Source organism: Chaetura pelagica, unplaced genomic scaffold (genome assembly GCF_000747805.2).
Source record: "Chaetura pelagica isolate M959 unplaced genomic scaffold, ChaPel_1.0 scaffold171, whole genome shotgun sequence".
NCBI classification, from domain to species: domain Eukaryota; kingdom Metazoa; phylum Chordata; class Aves; order Apodiformes; family Apodidae; genus Chaetura; species Chaetura pelagica.
Window position 1 is genome coordinate 1,930,657 of NW_009952066.1, and position 27,881 is coordinate 1,958,537.

Below are 27,881 nucleotides of genomic sequence, written 5' to 3' on the forward strand. Positions count from 1 at the left end.
GAGTGTAGGACATGACAGTTGTCCCTTTTCTTGCTTTTGACGTTTTGAATTATTTTGAATAAATTTGGACTTCTTCCTTTCTGCTTTGTCACTAACTGAGTCATGTTTTTGAAAGCTTTCCTCTGACCACTCAGGACATAAGCGCTCCTCCAGCTGGGGAAGAACGTACTCCTTCACCAGTGCTGTTAACAGAGGATGTATATTGGAAGATGAAGATAAAAATGTTAAAGCTGGTGCTCAAGCAGCTTTACAGGTGTGGTGGACACAGAGTACAAGGCTGTATCTTACATAATCGTTTAGTTTACGCTACAAATTATAATACAGTCTCTGAGATTAAGGAAGACAGCTACCAGCAGTTGATGCCTTTTGTAAGATAGAATCTGGACTTAATGTATAACTTTAAAAAAAATAGTATTAAACCATGTGTCTGTGTCTTAGAGCCAGAGATCTATTTTTAGACACAAGGTTAATTTTTTTCTACTATAGGTACTAGTAATTAATCAGAAATGTACATTTGCTTTAATTGAATCTCATTTATTGGAAATACTGGTGGTTGCTTAAGCATATAATGGCAAGAAACGAGTAGCTGGAGGAATGGTGTTTTTGCCTGACCAAACAGAAGAGATGGCTAAGAACCCCTTACTGAACAATGCCTTCCTTTGCTGGATCTGTAATGCCACCTGACTTTTCCCTAGAATGTTGAAGAAAAAATGAAGTTATAGGTAAAACATGAACCTTGCTCTAAGGAAAGCAAAAGGTTTTACTGGAGGAGGACAAGTATTTTATTCTAAGTCTTAACTTTTTTATTCCCGATGCTAAGTAAACTGACTGTCAGTGCCTGTCTTGAAGGTATTCTTGACAAACTCCGCGAATGTTTTCTTACTGGAACCGTGCCTTGAAGTCCCTGTGCTTCTCAAGGAGCAAGTTGATGCTTGCAAAGCAGTTCTGAGCATCTTTAGGCGCATGATAATGGAACTATCAATGAATAAAAAGACGTGGTAAGCCTAGTATATTCTGCATCATTTAAGAGAAAGTTACCAACAGTTAAACTTAATGGGAGTATTACTGGGTAGGGAAAATACTGTTTTTCTCAGGGCAGACCTGATTGTCACACTCATGACTGGCCTCTGAATTGGTTTGTGACATTGTAGGTTCTGCTGAGCCTACCTCATTGTACTACTTGAGTTCAAGGTTCTGGGTGGTATTTCCATTCCTGAGTTGACATTTTCAAACATTAGTTTTTACAGTCCACAGCCAACTAATGTTATATTGCAAATGATCTGTGAAGTGTCTGAAGTGTGTTTGCATTCTCAGTATGTAAGACTTACTGGAGAATTAAGAGGGCTTTTTGGTACATGAAAATTAACAAGTACAATTAATGGAACATGTGAACAAAACGTACAATTTTGTTTTGGAACCAGGGAACAGATGTTACAGATACTCCTTAGAATAACAGAAGCTGTGATGCAGAAGCCAAAAGAAAACCAAATAAAGGATACCTTCGCTCAAAGCATGTCAGGATTACTTTTCCGAGTGAGTGTTTGGAGTTGGTTTGTTTTTTGTTTTTTTTTCATGATGAATACCCATAGTTTTAGTTAAGCACTATTACACAATACTATAAAACCTACTTGCAAAACATGAAAAAAATTCTCCTTTGCAGTAAAACAAGGAATTACTTTGTGAACTGTTCCTTGTCAGAGGGAGGCGGATTGCAGGTGCAGCAAGGAGTTGATTTGAGCTGGTCTTCAGAGCTCTGTTACAAACCGTGATAGAACAGGCAGGCACACAGTCTTTTTGTGGGGTATCTTCAATGAGTATCTCTGAAATGTGAGCTTGATGTAACTGTTTTCCTGGAAGTTCAGCTGTCAAGTCAAATCTGACTCACACTGACTGAGATGAAGAGATTTATACATCATATTTTACTTTGCCTGCTCAGCTACAAGTATCTGTGTGTTACAGGAATAGCTTAACTGCCACAATCATTCCATAGGTGTATGAGGCAGTTCTTTGTTCTGTTATGATTATTATACACAGTGTATTATTTCAGTTTAAGAGAGAACATACAGACTACCTGAAACATATGTTTCTGAATTTTAAAATTTCTCTAGTCAGGAACTTTCATGATTATTTGTTGGTGTACTGAATTAATCTTGACAGAAATGGATGAACTGCTACTTGTTCCTTTTCTCTCAGACCCTCATTGTAGCATGGATCAGAGCAAACCTGAGCGTTTACATTTCTCGGGAGCTGTGGGATGAGCTGCTCAGTGTTCTGTCTGCCCTGACAGACTGGGAGGAGCTCATAAACGAGTGGGCCAATATCATGGACTCTCTAACAGCAGTGCTAGCAAGAACCGTGTATGGGGTGGAAATGACAAACTTACCCTTGGATAAGCTCAGTGAACAAAAAGAAAAAAAGCAGAGGGGAAAAGGTTAGTCTGTGCTGCAGTGCTTTTTCTATCAAACAAGTTCAATATTTAAGTTTAAACTTTAAAATTAATTTAATCTAACATTAAATACTACTTAATCTAGTGTAAGAACCTGTTTAATCAAGTATGAAGAGCTTTGGGTTTATGTATTCTTATCCTTCATTGTGGGAGAGAAGGTAATTGGGGTCAATAGAAGATGGTTATTTAGCAGTATTTAGTACCTGCTCAAAATAAGTCTTTTCTGTGTAGCAGAAATGAAATGTGGTTTCCTGTGCTGTAGCCTGGCTTAGTCATCAATGTAAAAATTATTTTCCATGTGTTTTTATTAAGCGTTATGCACACAGTTGAAGTAGTGATTGTTTTTATTAAAAGTAAAAATTTCCCTCTGTTGTTTGAAAGATTAATATTTTTCATGTCTGAGTGCTTGTAAGTCCAGTCATACTTTAAGAAAAAATATGTGCCCAAGCATATAATGGAAAAGAATTTTGTTCTCTTTATCTCTAAGGTGGCATTTTAGAGCCTCAGAAAACAGCTGTAGTGGGAAGATCTTTTTCATTAAGCTGGAAGAGTCATCCTGAAGTTGTGGAGCCAATGAGATTCAGAAGTGCTACAACCTCTGGAGCCCCAGGAGTTGAGAAAGCAAGAAATATTGTTCGTCAAAGGGCAACAGGTTAGACCATAATGAAGTGTTCATGTTCCCACTCAGTAATGTTCAATTTTTAAATCTGTCTTGGAGTTGTGGCTGGTGCCAGGAGTTGTGCAACTTAATAATTAAATGCCTAAACAGAGATGTTGCCTATGTGTATCTGAATGTCTTGACCAGTACCTGTATGAATAAAGAATTAATAAAGAATCAGAAGTATTTTTCAAAGTTCAAAATATACTTTTAAATATATTTAATTACAAGTTATGGTTTACTTTAATTATTGTCTAGAAAGACGAAAACAGGAGAAGGGAGAACTGGGATGAGAAATTATGGGGAATGTCTGAGACCCCAGGCATTGAGCAGATACCTGATTTTTCAAGCATTTCAGCAGCCTGAATTTGATATTTTTTATTTTGTGATGGCATGTTTCCATGTTCCACTTCAGTGGGCTATGGATTAAAACTCCATAGAAAATCTGCTGCTTTTAAACCAGAGATATTTTGGTGCACAGCTTCCTTTCTCATTTTTATCAGATTAGCTGCGTTTTTCTTACCAGGAGAATTTGAAGGTGGATTTAGTACGTTTTTGAGACTATGGGCTTCAGAATAGGCCACAGTCTTCAGCTCAGGTCGCAAAACATTTTGGCAGTGGAGTAAATTCATTCTTTGTTTCTGTTTTATTTTTAAATTCAGCGAGTTCCTATTTGTGCTCCAGCAGATAATTCTTTCTTGTGCTGCAGCATTTCTCCCCTAGGCTTCTCACCAGAGCATTAGGGAGAACCTGAAGAGTTGGTCAGCAAGGACTTTTACTTGGCTGTGTGTGTTCAAATTAAAGGAACCTCCTACCTCTAGGAAGAAAAGCTTCATTGGTAGGAAACAAGTAGGTTGACAGGCAGGAGGGTGAATTTCACGTATAAAAAGTCCTTAGTTTCATTTTGTGTCTCACGGTCATATAAAAATAATTATTCTGGCTTTGATGAGGTATAAAATTATTTTTTTCAAAAGCTTTGTGTTTCATTGCATCATGACAGTCAAACTCCCAAATATTTCATTATTTTTTCTGACCTAATTATTGCTTTATTTTTTTCTGGAAGCTAAGCGAAGCCAGTCTATCAGCAACTGTGCTCATCTTTATGAGGCTTTGCCAGCTACTAAAAGTGTACCTCTTCTGCTTCACACTGTGAGCTCTCTCTTACCTGGTATCTCTTACACTTCTTGCTCTCACAGACTGTCAGGTACTGTACTTTAAAGTCATCTTTTATATAAATGTTCTTTATATTTTTAAACTGTTGTCGGTCTACTCCCTTTCTGTCCAGTTGATTATTCTTTAGTGTGAAATGAAATGTTTTACACCTGTTCTGTTTCCTGTGCCTTGGACCTGTTCAAAACATGGTGTTAAATACTATTGGTAGCCATTAAGAGACAAGCAAGTTTAGTAGGAGGCTGTCTTGTTCTTTTTGTTCTTTTTCAGAGTTGCAAAGGGCAGCAAAAAGTGGCTACTACTTATGCTTTCCTGTTATCTGTTTTTCTACCACCAGGTTAATTGTCAAAATAATTAGCCTTTTGAGGAAAAAGGAGGAGAGCAGTATCTTTTCAGGGAACTACTCTAGAAACTAGTTGAATGAGCTAGTGCAAGAAACATCTGCAAAGAAATGCAGCTGGTTGTGCTATTTGATTTTAAAGACAAATCTCATTCAATTAATTCTGTGTTATACTCAGTTACAGATGCAGAATTTTATTTTTTCTTCTAAAAAATTCTTCCTGAAATATTGATTCCAGAAGCTAGAAGATTTGCCTGTGTCTCTTCATTCTCAGATAGTGCTTGATTTCTCTCAAAATGTTTTTAGTATTGCAACCTGTGCAATCTTTTTTCATTTTAGTATTGAAGATTACCATGAATTACCATTAGATCCATATTCTCTAGTAATTAAAGTAAAAGTTATTTAAATTTATTAATAAATAAATGTTTTTATTAATGTTTATACTTCAAATTTCTTGATTTTGTTAAAGGTTTCCAACCAGTTGTTAAAGTTTTTATACATTTCAAGCCAAGTATACTGGTGTTTAGATATGCAAAAACTGAAGGCAGCAATCCAGATTTGGGCATTTTTGTGGTTATTTGGACTGAAGTGGGCAGTTTTTTCTCAAAAGCATAGTAAACTTTTTTCTTGCTTTTGACAGTCTTGTCCTATGGAACTTGCAGTTTTGACAAATAAAGCTGCAGCAAACCCTAAGTGTACAGCTTCTCAACTGAATTCTGTACCCATACCCAGGCATAGTTGTGAAAAACTAATGTCATGACCTGAGAGAACAGAGCTGCTTTGTTGTAGGGCATTCACCCTATCACCTGGCCACGATGTGTGGGTAGACGCAGTGAAATTTCTCTATCCTGTTAGCAGACTTTGTATTCAGCTTCCACCTAGTAAGTCTCTGAAAATACGACTTTCTGACACCTTCTGCATTTCATCTCCTGGGAGGGATTTGTGACTCTTGAGCCATAACCAGAGTGCCTAGCTGCTGTGGCAAGAAGATTCCTGATCTCTGAAATATTTTTAGTGTTTTTTTGTCTCATGCTGCTTAGAGGAATCTTCAGTTGTAACACTGAATTTGTTCTAGCTAGTGAAGAAAAACTTAAAAAAAATATTAATTTTTTATTCTATTTTATTGCTTTCTGTAAGATATTTAATGTCAACAGTGATACTTTGAGGTCAGTAAATACCAGTATGTCAATTTACTTTCTCACCTGAATTTCATGCCTCTTCCCTGTTTTTATTTCTCATTTTCAGTTACAGAAAAAAAGCTGCATGATTCAGTTTGTCCTCACAAACTAAGCCTGAATCATGTATAGCTCAGATCCTTTTTTACTGTTTGAATTGTTTCCTTTTTTATTCTCCCCTTCCCTTCTTTATGGAGGACAAGTCAGAAAGCACACTCTGCGTTTGCAGTTCACCATCTCTCCTTGATTCTTTCCATGTCCAGAACGAACATGGTCTAGTTTGGGTCTGTAGCTCTGAAAAATATAACTCTGTTCACGTAGCATCCTCCCACACTTCCTTGCGAGTTCCCACCTCCCCAGAGTAATTTCTGGCCTTTTCCTAGATGTTTTACCACTTACACTGCTCATACAGCTCTCTCTGAACTTTACATTTTTTTCTAAGGATATTTTCTAAAACTTAAGTTGTAACTTCTGTAACTAGAGGTTACATTCTGGCTTTCTAACTCGGGAATTTTAAATATTTGAATGGGTCACTTTTTCATAGAGATTTCTTAGGCAAGGAGTTCACATGTGAAGATAATTCTGAGATCGCACAAATATTTTGTGTTTTAATTAAATCAACAGAAGTTGAAGAATCTCAACAACTGGAAAATTCAACAGGAACAGAAGCTACAGGCCTGTTTGCAGACCAAGAGCAGCAGCTAACTCGAAGTAGCAGCACTTCAGATATTGCAGATCAGTTTCCATCTGATTTTTTTCAAGGTAATTTTGATAAAATATAACAATACTGTCCTTCTGAAGAAAATATTGAGACTTACTCAGCCTCATAAATGCTACTGTGGTTTCCAGCTCTGTTCTAAAGTAGTTTTTATCTCATTTTCTTAGTAAATATATTGTTGGTATCTTGCTGAAATAACTTTTTCTGAAGAAGTTACAGACCACAAATGCAGGACATGGCCTTTTATAAAGCTGAAAACTTTGAGTGTATGCATTTTGTATGTAACTGTTGAACTTTTTTTTTTAATCTTGCTTGCACTTAAATTTTGTGTATTCATGCTTACAGTTCTACTTTTGCTCCTGCCATGTAAGTAGGTTATGCTTTTGAAGGATTTTTCAAAACATCATATATACTGTTTTAATGTTGGATCACTTCACTTACCTGTAAATACGAGTGCACATGTAAATGTCATGGAATTTCTCATATAATTTGCTATGCACTTTGGTGCCACAAATGTCTGTATTTTGTCTTTACTTTCTAAAATTTCTAGGTAAAAAGGCAGGGAGTTCTCATAATTTAACTTCTTCAGACTCCAGATCACTGCAGGAAAATAAGGGATATACAAAGAAGGAACATGAAGCTGAGCAAGTAAGGCAAATCAGAAAGTGATTATCATTAAGATTCTAACGATGTTTTATTTCTAATTAGATGCTTTTTAGTATTTAGAAACTGTAGCAGCTGAATGTGTGAAAAATGATTCCTCACACTTCAGGTATCGGATCTGGAGTTGAGCTGTTGCTTTTCATATGCTATTTGGTACAACTGTTCTGTGTCTTCTGGTCTTCTCAGTTGCTTATGCAGTTTTATGTAATTGGCTATATTCTAGTCTTACACAAGACTTTTGTGCTTTTAAAATATTTAATGGAAACAAAAAGTTCACAACTTTAAAAATATAAATAAATCATGATTACAGAGCTACAGTATACTGGAATAAATGTCTGATGGTTTAAAGTGCTGGGGACCTTAATCACAATTTGTATCACCAGCTATGCCTTCCAGATGTTTGTATGAGTTAACATAAGGATGGGTGAGCTTTGTAAATTTTTAATGTAAACAGTAAAAAGTAACAGTAAAAATAATAAATTACTAAGGTTGATTGTCTTTGTGAAGTATAATGCAACACAGCATGGAGGACTTCAAGCTGAGTCTCGTCTTTGGGACTTAGTTCTCCCAAATGTCTAGGCTTTAAATATCATGAACACTTAGCTCTAGAAAGGAGGGATGAGACATTTTCTGTAGCGTGCTTTCACTTACTGCTTCAGGAATAAGAGAAGGACTCAACAAGGAAGGAAAAGTCTGTTTGTGTGGGGGAGAGAAAGGGAGAGGGAGAGAAGTAAGCTCAGTTGTTTGGGGAAATTAAAAATTAACCTGGCTCCCCATCCTATTTCAGTGGTATATGTTATAAAATATTTACAGGCAGGTGCTGTTGGGCTGCTACTAGTATTACACTCCCACCTTTTTTGCAAGTGGAAGCTGGGGTCTGCCCATGTACTCACTGTGTGTGGCTAATGTGCCATGTGAGCCAGTCTGACCCACTGGGGGCATTGTCAGCACTGATCACTAAAAGCCAGATTCCTCAGGGAAGGGATATCACCCTGCAGTCTCTCAGGCAACATGAGCAAACATGTATTTCTTGGGAATGATTGTCAAGTCTCTCCAGTTAAAAAAAAAAAAAAAAGGCAAAAAAAAAGCGCGCTACTATGTTAGACAATATAGTAATAAGTTCTACAAGCTAGTTAGTTGTCTCTCTAGTGGCAATAATTTGCTTCTTCAGATATATGTAGGAAGAACAAATAGATTGTCTGACATTGATCAGACATTGCTTCAAGAAATTGATTTTAAAATAGAAATACTCATAATTGCAACTATCAACATGGAATTTCAGCAATGTTAATGGAATTTAGGAGTTTTAGTTCCATTAGCAGTTAGAACTCGGGATAAGGTGTTGAGGCTTTTTGTTGCATATTTGCAATGGAAAACATGATGCTGTGTTTTCCTGGCAGAAATTTAATTTTTACCATTATAGATGACGTGGTGCTGCAAGAAATGTGAATTTGAAGGTGATCTGCCAGATACAAAGCAAAACAAATACGCTTAGGGACAGAGCAGTATTGTCTCTAAGCAGAAAAATTGTCTGAAGGTTTTTCAGCATTTAGGCTGTAAATCCATTTGGTGAAGAAGGTGGTGAACAAAAAATCAGGTGTCTTTGATTGGGTTGTTTTGCAAGAGTAGTGCCCTGATATAAGAGATGACTACTGATTTATTCCTGAAAGATTTCTTTGTACTTTTAAAAGTATTGAATTATTTTGGATTTGTGGAAAAGCATAAGTAAAAATTTCTGCTTATTGGTATGAAAACTGCCTTTACAAATGGAAGGATAATGACTAAAATTGAAAGCGTCATGGTTTCCTTAAGACATGTAGAGTTATTTGGATAGTGTAAATATTTATGAAAATATTCTGACTGAGTTGTAATTAATTTCTAATAACTGTGTTATTAGAGATCTCGGATTTGCTAAAATATGATGTAGATCTCAAATCTGTAATAAGCTGAGATTAATTTATTTTTTTTTCTCTGAAGGTACTGATGCAAAGAAGCAGTAGTACAGCTGAATTAGATTTGAAAGCAGACTTGCAGCAATCACATGGAAATTATAGAGAGAGAGAAAAAAGTGAGTTCCAAGAAACAGTGTTTTTCTTAACTGTAGCAATTGAAATCAGTGTCATCACTTATGTCTTATTACAGATATATTGGACACTTTTCTCATCATGCTTTGCTAATGTAGTCTTTAAAAACAGGGTTTGTGATCTTTATTAATCCCCTCCTTGCTTTAGGTGAAAGTGTCAGCAGTGACACATCTGTTGGCTATAACAATGAAGTGGAGATTGCACTTATCCCCTGGCAAGCTTCCGAGGAAGACCATGAAGCGACTACGTCGGCAGATGTTTGTGTAGATCCTGATGCACCTCGCTGGCTTCAGCTCAGTCCCTCAGACACTGCGAATTTAACAGGTACTTGTAGTCCAGAAAATGTATTTACTATTTAAATTTTTTTTCTCAAAAAAGAGTTTATATGGTTCAGTTTACTTATATAAAGTATGTTCATTTTGCACATATTACCAAGTTTTTTTCATAGTGCTCATTAAAAAATGTGATCTGGGTGCCCACAGTTTAAGGAATTTGAAATATCAGATGGAAGCTGACATAGGTGCCAATAAATTGTGATCCAGAAAATGATTACACAGTTCAGAATAATTTGGTGCTTACTATGTCAAATTACTACTAATCAGCTGAGTGTCCATTGGCCTTCCTGAAGGGGAATAGCCTTCCTTGGCCTTCTTGAGGGGGAATTACCTTGTTTGCCCTTTGCTTGCCCTTTGCACACCCCTTGCTTGCCCTTAGACAATTCTTCACCATGAGGGCGGTGAGACACTGGAACAAGTCACCAGGGGAAGTTGTGGAAGCCCCATCCCTGTAAGTGTTCAAGGCCAAGTTGAATGGGGCTCTGAGCAATCTGATGTAGTGGAAGGTGTCTGTGACCTTGCAGAGGGGTTGGATCTAGATGATCTTAAATGTCCCTTCCAACCCAAGCCATTCTATGGGATAGCCTGTCCCAGTGTTCAAGTAAAATATGTTTTAATGTAATGGTTTTATTTCATCACAGAACAGCCTGAGGAAATTCCTTGCTATGTATTTTGACTAATAGGAAGTAACTGTTGGTTGTCCAGGTTGGCAGTGACAAGATTGCAGAGAGAAGTCCAAAGGCATTAGAAAGGACTTCAAGGCATTTGGGCAGCTGGTTGAAGGCTTGGGTGCACAGGTGGTGTTTTCATCAGTCCTGCAAGTGGTAGGGAAATATACTGAAAGAGGGAGGAAAACACACCTGATTAACACGCGGCTCAGTCTGGTGCCACCATCGGAATTCTGGGTTCTTTGAACACAGGAACTCAGAAAGTGTATATGGCACTGGATCTGCTCGCAATCTCTGTTTGGGGGAAAAGGATCGCACTTGAGTTGGTGGATCTCACTGAAATGTCTTTAAACTAGGCTCAAAGGGGGAAGGAGACTGATTGACAAAGTCCCTTGGGAGACTGTCAGGAAGGGTAGAAGATGTTCAGGAAGTCTGGATGTAGTTCAGAGGCCCATGAGCAGGCTGTTCCCATGTGCTAAAAGACGAGCTGTTGGGGAAGACTACGGGCCTGACTGAATAGAAAGATTTGGCTGGAGCTCAGAAAGTAAAATAGAGTTTATGGCCTCTGGAAGAGAGGACAGGTCTATCATGAGGCAGAGATGTAGTAAGGCCAAAGCCCAGCTTGAACTCAACTTGGCTACTGCTGTCAGAGATAATAAAATCTTTCCATAAATACATTAATAACAAAAGGAAGACTTTGGATGATCTCCGTCCTTAATTTGATGCAGGGGAAACATAGTGACAAAGGATAAGGAAAAGGCTGAGGTGCTAAATGCCTTCTTTACCTCAGTCTGTCGCAGTGAAACGGGTTGTTCCCTAGATACCCAGTCCTTTGAGCTGGAAGAGGAGGAGATGGGGCAGAATGAGACCTTTGTAATCCAAGAGTACATGGTCAGTGACCCGCTACACCACCGAAACATCCATAGGTCTATGGGGCTGGATGGGTTGCACCCAGGAGTAGTGGAGGAGTTGGTGGATGCACTCGCCAAGCCTCTTTCCATCATTTACCAGCAGTCCTGGCTAACTGGGAGGTCCCAGTGGACTGGAGGGTAGCAAATAAGGTACCTATCTACAAGAAAGGCCAAAAGGAGGATCCAGGGAACTACAGACCTGTCAGTCTGACCTTGGTGCCGGCAAAGGTCATGGAGTGGAGCAGATGATCTTGAGTGCCATTAGGCACCATATACAGAACAACCAGGTGATCAGGTCCAGTCAGCACAGGTTTATGAAAGGAAGGTCCTGCTTGATGAACCTGATCTCTATGACAAGGTGGTGTGACCTGCTTGGTCAGTGAGGGAAAGGCTGTGGATATTGTTTACCTGGACTTCTGTAAAACATTTGACACTGTCTCCCACTGCATTCTAAGTCTTGGAAATTGAACTTTTTTAAATTTACAGACAGTAGTGAATTCCTTGCTGATGACTGCAGTATAATTGCTGGTGGAAGCCTTATCGGTTGGCACCCTGATTCTGCTGCGGTGTTATGGAGGAGGATCTTGGGAATTCTCGGAGATGTGAACAATATACAGTCACCTAAAATCCATGCAAAAGTTTTTGGGTATCTTTATGAGTTGTGGTTTAAACTTGCAAAGGTATTGTATATGATGCTGACATCTAATTATAATTGTTTTTCTTTTGTTGTAAAAATTATAATTAAATGTTATTTAGTTTTAACATCTGGAACAGAAGGACGACATTTGGAGGATTCTGTCATAAAGCTAATTTTGTTTGATTTCCAGTAGGTATTCCCTAAGGAGAATGTTCCTGTTCAATGACAAGAATTTATATTAGTTAATTTAAAGGGGATGCAGAAACAGTAGCAAAAAAAAGAGAATACTGCAAATGTTGGTATTCGGTGTAGGAGCCCAAGGTGTGACTGAAAAAGGTAGTATTTGCTTAGTCCGTGGGGAAGCACTGTAGAACAAGCTTTCCTAGTAGTTTTGGCTTAAGTAGGGGCTCTGTATAATGCATAGTGTAGTGCCTCAAAACAAAATAAAATAAAATGAAGAAGTAATAATATGAAACAGAGAGCATTAATAAAGTAACCTGTCAGTTTAATTAACTATGTTATTTTAAAAACATTAGATACGGGACAACCTGGCTATAAGTGTGGACAATCAGTCTACCCCCTCTCCTCCTGTCTTAATTCCTCCTCTCAGAATTTTTGCTTCATGGTTGTTCAAGGTGAGTTATTTCTAAGATTTTCACACATTGGTATTTTTGTCTGTGTTAGTATGGCATTTGTGAAAGTTTAGTTGTGTAATTTTTACCATCACTGCTGGCTAAGAAGGTGGAATACCTTCCAAAGGCTATTTGGACTCAAATCTGATGGTTTTGGCCCAAAACAACAACAAAAGGAACAGCCCCATGGCTGCTTACTCAGTTCCCCCCCCACACACACTCTGGGATGAGGAGGACAAAGCTCATCAGTTGAGACAAAGGACAAGGAGGGTTCTTCACTGATTAAGGTCCTTGGCAAAATAGACTCAACTTGGGGAAAAAATAATTTAATTTCACACTAATCAAACATACACAGGACACAGAAAACACAAGGAGCAGGTCTTAAATATATTACACCACCTCTCCCTTCTTCCCAGGACTAAATCACTTTGTTCCCGGTTTCTCTCCCTCCTTCCCCCCAGAGGCACAGGGGGACAGGGGATGGGGTTTAGAGTCAGTTCACAGGCCAGTGGTTCCTGCTGCTGCTTCCTCCTCAGGAAGAAGGATTCCTTACAGTCCTTACCTGTTTCCCCATGGGGTCCCTCCCATGGCAGAGAGTCCTCCATGAACTTCTCTTTCATGAGTCCTTACCATGAGATCCAGAGCTGCTCCAGCCTGGGCTTCCCACAGAGTCAGGGGCTGCTTTCGGGAAAAACTCCCCTCCATCCAGGGTCTTCCACAGCTGCATAATCAGAGTCCACTGGCAGCAAATCCTCTGGCCACAGAATCCAAGTCCACTGGCCAAGTTCACCCCTCCTGGCTCCTTCAGGGAATGTTCCACCACGTTCCTCCATGAGTGCAGGGGGACAGCTGACATCTCTCCCTGGGTTGCAGGGAAACTTCTGCTTGGGCATCTTCTTCCCCTCTTTCCTCACCAACCACCAGCACAGCTCTGCCACCCCAGCACAGCTCATCCTTTTTTCTTTTAAGTACTTCTCTGCTTAAGTCTTATCTCAGTTCTTTCATATGTTAATCGCAGAGGTGCATCTATTGTCCCTCTACTGACTCCTTAGCTGGGTTTGGAGCTGGGGGAGCTTCTTAGCTTCTTACCAAAGCCAATCCTGTGACCCTTCCCCTGCTACCAAAAAACGCACCAAACCTAAACACAGTTTATTGTAATAAATATAGGGAACAGATTTGCTTTATGGAAAATCTGCTGAAGATACAGTTTTGTGTTAACTGCTTACTAGAAAAAAAAAAAGTAATAATACAAAGTTTTTGCTCTTTTCAGGCAACCACCCTGCCAAATGAGTATAAGGAAGGCAAACTTCAAGCATACAGACTGATCTGTGCTATGATGACCAGACGCCAAGATGTTCTACCAAATTCTGATTTCCTGGTTCATTTTTATTTTGTGATGCACCTTGGATTAACAAGTGAAGACCAGGTACAAGCTTTACCTGATAAAAAAAATACTTTTATTACTGAGTGCTGATGAAAATGTATGTGTTTTCATATTTGAAGATCTGAAGCAGAAAGGACACAATACTTTGCTACAATTGTTGCATGAAGTTATCCTGTGTAGCCTAGCCTGGACTCTCTATAGATTACGTAGCCTTAACTTTCTCATTGCTCTCTCAGTTACAAATTTTTGAACAGGAACTACTTGATTTTATGAGCAATGTCTGTCCTCAGCAAGGCCTTTTGAGAGCTGTGTACCATTGCTTCCAAATACATCCTCAAAAATTAGAATGAAGATTAGTCCTTTAGGGGATGTATAAAACTGTCACAGAATTGCCAGAGTTGGAAGGGACCTTTAGACATCATCTAGATGATATCTGAACAATTTTTTCCAACATCTTACCAGGAATGGAGGTGAGACTAATCAGCCTGTAGTTCCCTGATCCTCCATCTTGCCCTTTTTGAAGATGTTAGTGACACTGGCCCTCCTTCAGTCCTCAGGCCCCTCTCCTGTTCTTCATGACTTCTCAAAGATGATGGTGTGTGGCCTAGCAATAACATCTGTCAGCTCTCTCAGAACTCATGGATGCATCCATCAGCTCTTTTTAATTGAAGGGATGATTGAGACAGAGGGTTATCTTATTGCTGTAACCAAGAAGTGCTGCCAAAACATGCTGTTTCTGTGGATAAATGTTGGTTTTAGGTCCCTGTGTTCTGGGTTGTCCTAAATAGTAGTGTTCAGTGAGACACAAGGGAAAGACTTAATCTATCAAGATGTGACTGTTCCCCACAAGATGTCAGAGGATTATTGCACACCAGATACAGCTAAATACTCAAGAAAACTATAAGAAAACTCTTCAGACACAACAGATAATATCTAAAAACATTTTCCTGTTTTTATAGCTGTGTAGGAGTGAGTTTTCTCCTTTAAAAGAAATAATCTAATGAAAACAGTGGCTGGAGCTGTGCTGTGGATACCAGCAGAGGGCACACAGACCCCTGGGTAAATCCTCTCACATGCAACACACAACTCAAAACTTTAAAGCCTGATGTAGACCAGATTTAAAAAAAAAATATATTAAAAAATCACTTTTATATTTGAAAAAAAACAAAGACCCTGAAATCTGTATAGCAGCTACTGCCAGTACAGGGTCATAGGGGTGGAAAATATCAATAATTTTAAAACTTACGTAGTTTTCATCTTCACATTTCCATGAAGTTGACAGATTTTCTGAGGTGTTCAGATGTTGGCAGTTCCTAAGCTAAGGGGTGTTCGATTTTTTTCTTTTAAATCTGACTGCTTCCTGAAGAACCATTTCCTACATAGATACTGGGAGATTTTTATAATGGGGAGTTGGTTGTTGTTGAACTTCCTTTTACCCTATTGATTGTGATTTGGTGTTAATAACAGTTCCACAGCTTCTTGCTGTTGTGCAAGGATTTTAGTCCTTGTGCTGTTACAATCCAGAAGTTACAAAAGATTTAAGATGTGAAGAGTGGATAAAAAAGGCAGACCCCCACATTGCACATCATTCCAGGGTTTTCATTCCCAGAAATTTTGTACTCTGATGCTGCTCTTTTGTTCTTCCTTGCCTCTCTGGGTTTGGCTTTTTTTTGCCTCTTGGTGGCACACTTGCCCACAATTTTTTTTCTCATGTTAGGTCCTTCCACTTTTGCTCTCCTTAGCTATGAAACTAGTTGAGGTGTCAACTCCGGGTGCTTTGGAGCCTGGATTCTCATGCAAAGTGTTGATGTGAAGCACATTCCTTTATAGCTATTTCTGTATTTCCAATGTGATTAGAGCCAAGGTGCTTGATGGGTGCTGAAACCAGGCAGACAGTTTTCCTCCTGAGGGCAACTACCAATGCAGGAATGTGTTGTAGGAGACACAGGTACTTCCTCTAATACCTGCAAACGCTAGCAAAGCTTTAAGTGTGTGTTGAAGCACTTGGCTGTCATGGGGTCTCAGAGCTTCCTGTAAGAAATAGGATGATGTGCAATGACCACTACAGTGGTCAGATCAGTACTGATCCTGAGATTTTTGGTATATGCTGTTATCTAATAAACTACTTATAAAAAAGGGTGCGATATCAAGGATCACTAGAACATGGGTCCCAGTTCTTTGTAGCATTGTGTGATTCTAGGATTCAAGCTATGGCATACCAAAATAAACTTGCGTGCAATTTTTTTTAGCACAGACTGTTTTTGTTTGCTAAGCACTAGCATAAGTATCTCACTCTTAAAGCACATGGACAGGAGAAAGGGGGTGGTTCTCATGGGAGAATTTTCCTTCTGTGCAACTTTGAAACTTATGGGGGAAAGCAACAGAAAGGTAGCCCAGCTTCAGGGAATCACATCAGCTACTTCAGAAACCTCTTTGACCTGAATGTGATTGTCACTATTTTAGTTAGTGTCAAAAATGTTTCTGTTTGAAATATATTTCTCTTTTCACTCCTCCCATAAGGATATGAGTATTCAAATTTTCCCCTGTGTTGTGTAGGTTTTGGTGTTGGTAGAAAAACAAAAAAATATTTCTCTTAATATGGTTAGGAGTTAATGCAATATTATTGCCAGCAAGTGCAACTCAACTTTGCAGACTTCTCTCCTGGGGTATATAAAAGAGCAATGTAAGGGTAGATTTTAAAAAAGGTCCCAGGGCACTCTGAGTTCAAAGTGTAGCAATTAGCTTAGCAGATGAGAAAGGAGATAGCGAGGTAATGAGCTGCATCTAATTTGTCCATGTGGAAGTGTCTAACAATAAACATCTCTGTATGAAGAAGTGAACAGTTCTGTGCAACAATTGCATCACCTTTTCAGGTGGGAGAAGTTGTTGCACGGACGGCCAGATGGAGGAGGTCACAGTCTGGCATTGTCATTGCTAACAGTCTGTGGGGCAGCCTCAGGTCAGGGGGCAGGTGAGCGCTGGGGGGACGGTGATTCTCCTCTTGTGCCCCTCAAATCAGTGGGCATTTTCCTGATGTTGCAGTGAGCCTGGGCTTTTTTCCTGCAGTTTTTTTCTGAAATAAGTTCAGTGAGGCTCACCACCTCCCCTCCCTTACCTCCATTGTAAGGGAAGGTGAATGTGGATGTTCAGTACCATGCCGTGCGGTAGTGAAGGTAGTTCACTGTGGTTGCTTCAATTCCTTGTCCAGATTATGGAAAATCATGAAGTGTTTGTGGGATGTGATTTTTAGGAGAGGCCACAGGATAACCTGTTGCAGTTTGGGAAGCCAGAGCTGCCTAGGTTAGACTGACAGTTGAAAAACCCATTCCAGGGATAGCAGCTATATCTGTTTTTTGACTTGGACAATAAATACAGCTGTTAAAATGAAACCAAAGTCTAATACTGCAATGCACAAATTTTACAAATACCTGAACCAGGAAAGGAAATGTATTTTATTGTTGCTACTAGTTGCTCACTGTAGCAATAATTTTTGCTTCATGAAGTTGAAAAGGTATATAAACATATCCTTGCATCATGGATTTCTAGATTTTGCCGAAGAACTAGAGTGCCAAAAGGATTTAAAAATACTGCTGATTCAACCCCCTTTTCATAAAACCATCTGCTGAGATAAAATTCTGATTCCTCAGCTCTGGACTTCTTGGTACTTAAATAATCCTTCTAGGTTGCAGGTCGTTTCCTCCTAAAATTTCTGTGGATTTTTGTGACACTGCCTTATTTCCGTCTAAATTTGCACTCTTAGTTTCAGAAGACAGTGCTGTGCAAGTTAGGTGCTCACCTTCTAGTTAGGCTGTAAAAGAAGAGGCAGGTTTTCAGTATTTTTAAAGTTTCAAGCTCTCAGCTGTTTAGTGTCATTTTTTTTTAAGACAGCCTTACCCTACTGCCAGGGCTTTAGTATCAATTAACCCAGTGTAACCATGTGACAACACATGCCAGCAGGGTTTTCCCAATACTCACAGGTCATCTGAGAAGTGAGCTAACAGGATAGTTGTATTCCTGACTTTTGAAGTCAGTTTTAACAAATAAGTTTAATATATGTGCAAGTATACTGGCTTGCCAGAGTATCTCTGGAATTGAATGCTTTTATATCTATAAGAAGATATTAAGGAACACAATAAAAGGTATTAGATCAGAAATTCTCTGTGGAAAGGACAACTAATAGACAAGAAAAGAGGCTGTGCTGATGGCTATTTTTAATTGAGTGATGTTAAGAGCAGAACAAACTTTAAATATGGAAGTAAAAAAAAGAAAGTCCAAATCCAAATGAGTTGACAGATGTCTTCGGTGATTAAATTTCAGCACATGCAGACTGGGCTGCCCACAGAATGCAGCCCAGCTGTAGGCAGAGAAGTTAACAGTTATGTTTTTAGCTTGATTCCTTTTAGCAGTGAGAGGATGACTTAGGTGAAATGTTTGATAAATAAAGATGATGAGAAACTATTGTATGTTATACTTGTCTATAAGTTTCTTAATTTGTTTAAAATACACTGTTGCTAATTTATGTAAAGGAAGCTTCACTGGCTATGTAGAAAGGGTGACTATAGCTCTTCATTTGAGAGATGGCTAATTTAAAATAGGAAGAATTTTTTAGTGGAGTTGCTGCCAGACAAGCCATATTAGATACCTATTTGTATTAACATTGATCTGAAGTTTAAAAAAAAGAAAAAGAGTACTTGTAAGCTTTTATATATTTCTGCTGATTTCTTATTCAACAGTGATAGTGGTGCACAATTTCTAGACTGCTCAGCCATTAGCTGGGTAGAGCATTGTCTTCTAAAGGTACAAAAAAATGAGCAGCCTTGGTTTTTCTATGCTGTGGAATAAGTGCTTCTTGCCTGGATTTCTGCCTGATAATATTGCAAATGAGGACCCTTAGTTGTACACCATTTCAGAAGCCATAATACAATTTAGATTCCTTTCTAGACTGCTATTTAAAATAAAATAATGATAATACAGTCTATTAAAGCTTAGATTCCTATAATTTAGTTTCTTCTGACTCTCTTCCAATGGCTACTATGACTTTCTCCTTCTTTAATCTCCCCCAAATGCCACTTTCTGTATAAAATTTGCCTTTGAGTACTTTGATAAAGTGTTGACAGCACATTTCCAATACAGACAAAAATACAAATACAAGATCTCACAGGAAATCCTGCATACCCTTCTGCTCAGGATAAGTAGGAACTGCTGGAGAAAAATAGTTTCTAGGATTGACTGAAATGGAGGACAGGTAATACCAATTGGAAGAGCTGTGTGATCTAGAACAGTTTTGGTAGTTTTGTTTTGGGAGTTGTTTGTTTTTTGGGGTTTTTTTTGGTGCTTTTTCTACATTGCTTCCATCCCACCCAAATTTCTGTTTTGTAGACAGTGTTCTGTCTCTTTTGTGTTTCCAGCAGTGTCTTTCTGGAGTGCTTGCTTGTTTGTAAGCTCCTTTGTGAGGATTTTCTGAACTCTGTCTAGAATAGAAACAGAGTTTTCAAAATAGAAGCAACGTCATCCTTCCATTTTGCTCACACCATTTCTTCTACCTTTCCAGTTAGCGTTGGAGCTTCGGGATCTCCCAAAGTAATGGTGTGTTCACATACCCCTGCAATGCAGTGCTGTTCCATCATTTGTCATCCTGAGCCCTCTGCTTGACTTCCCCCTTTCCTGTGGCTTACTTCAACTGGACTGCCTCTTCCTGGATCCATTCTTCTCCCTCTCTGTGCAGTTTTGCTTCTTTGCTTCGGACATGTATTACTTCAACTTCTGACTTAGCTCTTCATCTTTTAAGCAGGGTTACACGATAAATTCTGAGAGTTGACTATTTTGAAGCAAAACTGTATGCCATTTTTTGGATATTCTAATAAAAAGGTGCAAATCAATTCCTCCATCTTGAAAATTGATACAGCACACAGGTGAAAGTGCAAAGTGTTACGAGTGCTGCTAATGCTAATTGCCACCTGAGGTGGAGGACCTGCTTTCCTGCTGTGCACCAAAGGGAGCTCCTCTACTTGTCTCCAAGGTGCATTCACTTCCTTGCACATCAATACCCCTGTGCTCTATAGGGGCTTCAGTGCTGCCACCTTGGTTTCTTACAGTCCAAGACTTTGCAGGCACTTGAGAAAAATCCACATAGCAACACAAACTTTCCTCAACATTTCAAGCAGTGCCATGGCCTAGAAACTAGTGGGTATTTAGGTATTTCCCTGTCAGTGCGCATGAACCTAGAAGATTTCCTCCAATTAATAATAACATAATTCATCCCAGTGGGCTCAGTTGTGAAAATATCAAACATACTCTAAAAGGGGGGAAGCTGAAACAATTCTGCTCTGTCCCCTGTCTGATCTTGGTTAATAGGGCATCCGAGCACCCTTCTAGCAGTATGTGGGCTTTGGGGTGGGGTTTTTCCTTATTAACATGACTGTAAAAGAGGGTATCTTTCTAATGGAGTCTAGGGGGGAAGAAGCAGTTACCAGCAGGTGACTTACGCTGTAATCCATCATCTTTAGCCCTTGTGAATAACCTTACCTGTGTTTTACAAATGCAATGTGTTATTCTTCTTGTTAATATCTCTCCCTATTGCATTCTGGGCACAAGATAGTTCAGCAAATACAACTTTTTTGGAGGTTAGATTTAAATGACAGATTGAAACAAATTTTTCTGACAAGCTAATCCTGAGCTTTCTGGTGGTGTCAAAATACTTCATAAATTTTTATTGGAATTGAATTTCTGACAAATTAACTCTAGCCTAAGATGTAATGATAGCTAGGAGAAACTGGAATAAGTAAATGGAAGTGTTTGTTCCTTTAAAATAAAAAAAATAATTAAGGATTTACCAGTTAAGTCTTGTGTAAATTCATAATCTTGCCCGTGCTGTAAATTTCAGCCCCTAATGAGGTGTCTCTCAGTGAAGAACAGAGTGAACTTTAAGTGAAAAATCCATGTTGTTCCTGTTGAGGGACAATTGGAAACGTGATGAAGGCAGATGGCAGGCTATTTGGTTACACCTGTAAGCTGCAAAAGCTTGAACAAAAATTAGGTGAAGAATATTTTTGTTATTGACCTTTCAGTGAACTTGCATAAATTTTTTTCACTTACTCCATGGATGTTTGTGACCTTATTATTTGGATTACTAGATTAATCTACACTGAAATATTATGCCATTTATAGGGTTAATGCATTTGAGAAGGACATGCATGTGATTGCCCCCGTCTCTCCCCTCCTTCCCATTTTTAACACTACAGAGCATCATTTTGAATTGAAATGGTCCATAATGGTCCTTTTTTTCACAACAACATGAACACTAAATTATAGCTGTGCAATTATGTAAACAATGGAAATGCTTCCAGAATGAATACTTCCTTTTAAATTTTCATTTTGTGTAATTGCTGAAAGGTTTGGAGCCATAATAAACCAAAATTGTTTTACACGTTTATCGTTCTAAAGGTCAATTATGAAAGAAGTAAAGAAACAACACTGCACAGAATGAGTAAACCAATTTCTATTGCCATCACCATATGTTTTTCTTATTGCTTGTGTTTTTCCAGTTACTGTGTACATAGCATTCAATTAAAGTGATTCATTTACTAGGCTGTAAGCTGCGGAACAGAGTTTACATTTATAGAACAGCGCTTTGAAGGGAAGGAAACAACTTGCCTCTGTTTGAATTACCTGATTTTTTACAGTATCACTGATAGGACATATGTTCTCACTTGGTTGCTTTCTCATAAGCCTGAATCTTCTGATAAGCTCGCAACGCTACTGAATTACTGCGTGAAACGGCGTGTTTATTGTTAGCTTGGTTGTGCAGGAAAGTGGGCTAATTGGGAATGGGAGAAAAAAGGTCAGGATTTACCTGTAGGCGCCTTCCCGGGCTGTGGTTTCTTTCCTCTCTGTTCTGTTTGGACTCTGATCAAGTAGAACAACAACATTACAGCCAGGACATATTCTGCCTCATATGAATTTAAACGCAGTCACTGAAACTGTCACAATTTTATATGGAAATGCCTGAGATGAAAAATTACAGTGGTAACTAAAGGCAGACTAGGCTGACCACATTTGTTTGAACTCTTGTGCACTGGTACAGTGCTCACCTTTAGCAGTGGTTTGTGTGTTGTATCACCACACTGTATGGTCTGTGGTGCGAATTCTTCAGTTTGAAGCTACATAACAAAAAAAAAAAGGACTTGAGGATTGTTTCATTAGCTTTTAAAAATAATTTTTTCAAAGGTTTCTTACTTTGAAAAATAACTTTTTAGCAGTAGTAGTACATCTCATAAACAGCAAGTAGACCTGTGCAAGGATGTTCTTGGAGCTTTTTGGAGTGTGCGTGTTGTCACAGTGTTTGTTAAAGTTGTGTTAGTTATGGCGTGCTGTAAACTCACAGGTTGAAGTAATGGTTTTGCAATGACTTTTTTATCCTCATTTTCTAAGTGTTCTGCACACAGCCACCACAGGTGAGAGTTTGGAGGCCATGAAGCTAGTGATTGCTACGGTGGTATTTAACAGATGGGGTTGATGGAGCGAGGACAGGAGTTAATGCAGTTGTTTGTAGCAGCTCTTTGTACTTCCTACGTTCTGTTACCTTTCAGGCCAGGTTAGCATGGGCTCTTTTATTGTGGCATATGTCAACAGAAGTGTACTCCCATCTGCTGCCCTGGAGTTTGATGCCCAATTATTCAGAGACCAAACACATCACAGTACCTGGCTCTGTTGGTAATTACAGGTGCGTTGTGTGGTGAGGAGCCCGGTGCATTAATCAGACCCTTAATTATAAAAAGGTGGGTCTTTTGTTCTGCTCTGAGCGTGAGTTTACCACCCACTTTATGAGCTGCTGCATCCATCTGCTCTCTCTTTTTCAATGTTTGCATTGACTGATATTGACTTTAAAATGTATCAAAGGAAGTGATTAAAACTTGTTTAAACATTAACTCGAGTGGCATTTTGGCTTATTCAGGAAAGTGAAAGCATTACCTGCTACTATGTTAAAAACTAATATTATTGATTTAAAATACATAACACAATTATTTCATAGGATGTTACTGCTGTAAATACTTAACGGAACACTAAATAGGTTCTGTCCAGGTGTTTAGCAGTGCTTTGAGAAAACAGTATTGTAGTTAAAGCATATCTTCATACAGAGAAAAATGAGTTTGACTTTTTTAGTTTCTAATGTAGAAATCAAGTATATGGGCACGTTCTGGGACTACTTTTGAGTTCAAGCCTTCTTTAGCACATCATAAAACCAGTAAAGATGGACATTGAAAATGGTTTTCCTTTGCAACTTTTCTTTGAAATTTTATGGAGACAAAAATATATTTCAATATAGAAATAGCTTTATTTGATTCTTCAGCAAACACAATGTTGCAGGTAAGGATTATATAGATTTCTGTGCCTTATTTTAAACCTGCTGGAACCTTGTAGGAAGGAAATCTTAACTCAAATATAGGAACTTTGCTCCGATTTGGAGAGACTGTGAAGAATTGAAACGTGAAAGGATTACAGTTGAAGCGCTTATCTCAGACAGGTTCTGTGTCACAGGGTACTGATGAGAGCAGAGCTGTGGTTGGTGATCTGTTACACATAGTGCTACCTCTTAAAAACGACAACCCTGTTCCTTCCGAAGTTCAGCAAAACACCTCATTCCCCAAGGCTTATCTGTATTTGCTGTCTTAATTATTTAGAAGAGTGACTTAGAATAATCTAGTTAGCATAGATTGATCTGTGTTACTGAGCTGTATATGATCATTTCTTGCATTTGACATTGCTGTGTTTTGCGACTAGTCCAGAATAGCTAAAACCCGTGTATGTGCTGGAGCAGCCCAGCAGTAGTAAGCACCTGCTGTCAGTTACTGCCATGAGCTCCCTCAGGGCAAAGGCAGCAGCCATTTGTGTCATCTTGTGTTTTTACACCTACAGAGTTTTGAGTAATGGGATTTTAGGAAATGCCTCATTTGGAGAGGTGTAATGCCTCATCTTAAATTGATTAATGGTTTGAATGCCTGAATCCAAAGTCTTATATAACAAGAGAGCAGTTCTTTTATGTCTAGACACAGAGAAATGGGTATTTGGTGGTTTTTTTGGTGTTTTTTTTTTAACAGGAGTTTAAGAGTACAAGTATTACCAATATAGAAAATGCACTTTTCCTAGTAAGTGAATCTGCAGTGGGAAGCGTGGTTGTTCTGTGATGATCAGTTATGCGTAGAGCTGTGTGGCTCTGTGAATAATCACCTGGATTGAAGTGGAACTGGTGAATTGCAAAGTGAAATCATCTCAAACTCTCCCTTTTAGCTTTGGGCTTCCCCCCTCCCCCCCCCGGACATTTCTTCTCAAACAGGTGTCTTCTCTTTCAGGATATTTTAAATACTGTCATAAAGCACTGCCCGCCTTGGTTTTTCTTCCTGGGCTTACCTGGCTTCACGATGCTGATCGGGGACTTCATCTCGGCAGCAGCCAGGGTGCTGAGCACAGACCTGCTGGAGGTGAGTGTGCTGCTGCCTGGCCCTGTGTGTGTGCTAACGAGCTTCCCATGGCTCTGCTCTAACAGGTGGTGACTCATTAGTGCAACACCAAACGGGGCTCTTGGGGTGGATACCATGGCAGCTGATGTGTGAAATTGTGGGATAAGGTGACATGCTAGGATTGCAAAGGTGTTTCATCAAAAGGCCAAAGTGTGAGAAATCATATCCTGGCTAATACTGCAGCACGCCTCAGTGCTAAAAGCAGGACTTGGATTTCAGAATCTCATTAGCTTCTTTTTCGCTGGGCAAATATTGAAAATATGGAACTCCTTTGGTAATGCAGAATTTCTTACTAAATATCAGAACTAGTAGAAATGGGACTCTTAAAGAGTAAATTAGTGAAGGAGAAGTTAAAAGGCCACTCAGTGATAGGATGCTGTAATAAGGGTTAAAGGTCTGGGAAAGCAGGCAAGCTTTGTTGTACATGAAACACCAGTTCAAGGGAGACTGTTCTGTCCCTTTTGGCCAAGTGCTTTTGCTGCTGCTCTGGATGTTTGTGCAGCAGAGCAGGCAGCCTTGCACGGGGACACAGCCCTCTCCTATTCCAGCAGACTGACATGGTGAGCTTAGGAACCCTTTTTCCATTGTCCCTCAAGAATTTTACAGCCCTTCATTTTCTGACACACATCACTTCTAAAAAACTGATAGCCCAATCATTGATCCAAAGCTTAAATTGCTAATAAGAAATAAAAACTCAGCTTTCCTTGGGAAAAAAAACAAAAACAAAAAAGCAAACACCACCTTCCATTTCTCCTGCAAGCATAAAACTTAGTGTGTGTTGTATATTCAACATTACACAAGATTACACAGCAGTAGTTAATGCCTTTATAGCCCATGCCATGTTGCTTTTGATGGTTTTATTGAAGTAGGAATCCCTTTATGCATCTCTGTCATGTATACAGTCAGTTTGAGTGCATTGCTCTGTCCTTTTTGTCACATGATCAGTTAATAGTAGTGCTGGAAAAATAACACTCAGCTTTTCTTTAGGTTGTTCTGTATTTTTTATTGACACCAAGTTGCTGATAGTTGGGTTGTGTAATGACAGAGGAGATAGTAAAAATCTAGAATATGCTTAGGAGTGAGCCCAGGTCCCTGCTAGAGGAGGAGCTTGGCCTCAGAAAAGTTGCAGAGCAACACTGCAGCAAAAAGCAGAGGCAAATGCCTGTAAGTCACTCCTTTAATGTTGCTCTTGTTGGTTTTAAAGGAAAAGCTACCAGGACGTTCCTCAGGGCACTTTCAGAGTTGCATTGTGAATACAGCCCATTTTATGAACAAACCCTTTTTGTTTACTTTTTCTTCGTTAGGCTCCCCGCTCAGAAGCTCACACCATCCTTGGTTCTCTAGTTTGCTTCCCAAATATCTACCAAGAAATTCCGCTCTTGCGGCCCATTTCGGAAGCGGGAGATATCATTGCGGGAACATCAGACGTGAAGGTAGACTCACATTTTCTTACTGCATTTCCTCAGGGCACTTTCAGAGTTGCATTGTGAATACAGCCCATTTTATGAACAAACCCTTTTTGTTTACTTTTTCTTCGTTAGGCTCCCCGCTCAGAAGCTCACACCATCCTTGGTTCTCTAGTTTGCTTCCCAAATATCTACCAAGAAATTCCGCTCTTGCGGCCCATTTCGGAAGCGGGAGATATCATTGCGGGAACATCAGACGTGAAGGTAGACTCACATTTTCTTACTGCATCCTTACAGAACCTAACATTTTTGCTACATAATCACTTCATTTTTACCATGCACTTTTTGTTTAAAAAAAGAAAGCCCTCCTCCTCCTCAAAACCCCGTAACTGCACCCATTATATGTACTTACTTGATAAGCATTGCTTTGCTTAAGATGCACTATGAAATTAGCACAGCTTAGATACTGCAAATTACATTTTATTTTCAAGGAGAGTGACCTGGCTATGATCAAATGCCATGTTTTCCAGCCAGATGCCTGTCAGGTCAATTCATTAAATGATGGTGGTATTATTTAAAGTGTCAGTTCATTGCATCTGTGTGCATTAGCTTGTCCTGTAAGAGATGTGGGTTGTGTGTAAGGGGAGATATTTTTTTGCCTTACTAGTATTATAGTAAAAAGTTAAGAAAATTCCACTATTTGACAGAACCATCAACTTAAGTGAATGGTTGTTCCCTGAGAATTAATTGTTTTGCTGGATGGAAAGCTTTGTAATTTAATGACCTTCACAGCAGTACTCTTTGTGGGGAAGAATTAACACACACTATGCCATGAAGACCTGACAGAGGTGACCTTGTTGCAGGTGAAACCTGTCCAAATAGTTGCTCTCACACAGAGCAATCTTACTCTCCAGATTTTAAAGGTGTCTTCTCTGTACTAAAAAATAAACTGAATTTTTCAAAACATGGCTTGCTTAGAACTTAAACACTATATATTATCTAGTGATCATCACTCATGATTAGTGAATACCCATCAACTCTCAAAACAAATTGATTTTTGTCTCACTGACTGTTCATGGTTTTAAGTCCATGAAATTTATCCACAAGGGCCTATATATTTGAGTTGTAATCAGTATTTCTCCTGTGACAAAAAAGAATTGGCATTTAGTAAAAGTCCTTTAACAAAGGACTGAGAATTAAAGTTATTTCACTTGTAACTGTCTCAAAATTCAACAATTTTAAAGTAGGTATCTGCAAAATATGCTTATTCTAATTTATTTTATTATTTTAGTGCTACCTCATAAATATTTTGTTGAAGAATGCCACAGAGGAGCCAAGTGAAGCTGCAAGGTAGAATATGGAGGAAAAGGAAAACTGGGGAAGTCCTTCTTGCTACTGATTTTCTGGTGTTGTACAGCTGAGTTGTTACTACTGTCTTGTGGTTTGATCCTATTTGGATGAGTTACTCACTTTAGTCCTATTGAGATGAGGTTCACTGCACACCATGAAGGTGTTGACCTGTTGCGTGACCTGAGAGAGGGAAAAGAGAGATCAAATCTTTGTGCATGTCTTTCTTTTTCTTTCTTTTTTTTTTTTTTTTTTTTCCCTCTTTTTTCTAAATATTCTTCTAAAACTTCTGACAAAAAACACTTTTTCTTTTAAAAAAGGTGCATAGCCATTTGTGGCCTTGGAGTTTGGATATGTGAAGAGCTAACACAGTGCACAAACCACCCCCAAGTGAAGGAGGCCATCAATGTCATAGGTGTGACGCTGAAGGTATTACTATGACAGTCTCTGTAATCAGTAAATTTCTTTACAGAATCAGTAATTTAATTTCTTTACAATAAGTGCTGGTTATATGGAGCACAATCTGCTGGTTTGCTTTTTCATTGTTTAAGGCGCTGAGAGGATACTGCTTAACTCAGGACTTTCTGCATGTTGGTAGTGAGATGCTGTTTCCCAGTTCTAAACTCTGTTGCCTGTCATTAGGAGCTCATTATGTTCAGTAAGCACAGTTTAGATCCTTATGGCTCCTGTGAAGTTGTTCATAGTTCTTGAGTGTTGCCAAGGTGGCATCCTATACAAAAGTGAAAATATTTGCAAAACTAGTTTATGATTATGTACCTAAAGACCCTTC

At 38.9% G+C, this 27,881-nt stretch overlaps 1 protein-coding gene across 1 annotated transcript in view; it reads left to right on the plus strand.

The window, feature by feature from the left end:
* RALGAPA2 (Ral GTPase activating protein, alpha subunit 2 (catalytic)) overlaps positions 1–27,881 on the plus strand; it is a 156,895-nt gene that overhangs the window by 66,712 nt on the left and 62,302 nt on the right. Inside the window, exons 12-28 of the mRNA XM_010005126.1 lie at positions 116–253; positions 850–998; positions 1,422–1,533; positions 2,194–2,431; positions 2,934–3,098; positions 4,168–4,308; positions 6,414–6,551; positions 7,058–7,155; positions 9,148–9,238; positions 9,402–9,578; positions 11,655–11,848; positions 12,342–12,440; positions 13,708–13,863; positions 24,171–24,299; positions 25,643–25,771; positions 27,036–27,094; positions 27,412–27,520. Of these exons, the coding sequence (XP_010003428.1) occupies positions 116–253; positions 850–998; positions 1,422–1,533; positions 2,194–2,431; positions 2,934–3,098; positions 4,168–4,308; positions 6,414–6,551; positions 7,058–7,155; positions 9,148–9,238; positions 9,402–9,578; positions 11,655–11,848; positions 12,342–12,440; positions 13,708–13,863; positions 24,171–24,299; positions 25,643–25,771; positions 27,036–27,094; positions 27,412–27,520 (2,322 nt within the window). The remainder of the gene's footprint in view (positions 1–115; positions 254–849; positions 999–1,421; positions 1,534–2,193; positions 2,432–2,933; positions 3,099–4,167; positions 4,309–6,413; positions 6,552–7,057; positions 7,156–9,147; positions 9,239–9,401; positions 9,579–11,654; positions 11,849–12,341; positions 12,441–13,707; positions 13,864–24,170; positions 24,300–25,642; positions 25,772–27,035; positions 27,095–27,411; positions 27,521–27,881) is intronic.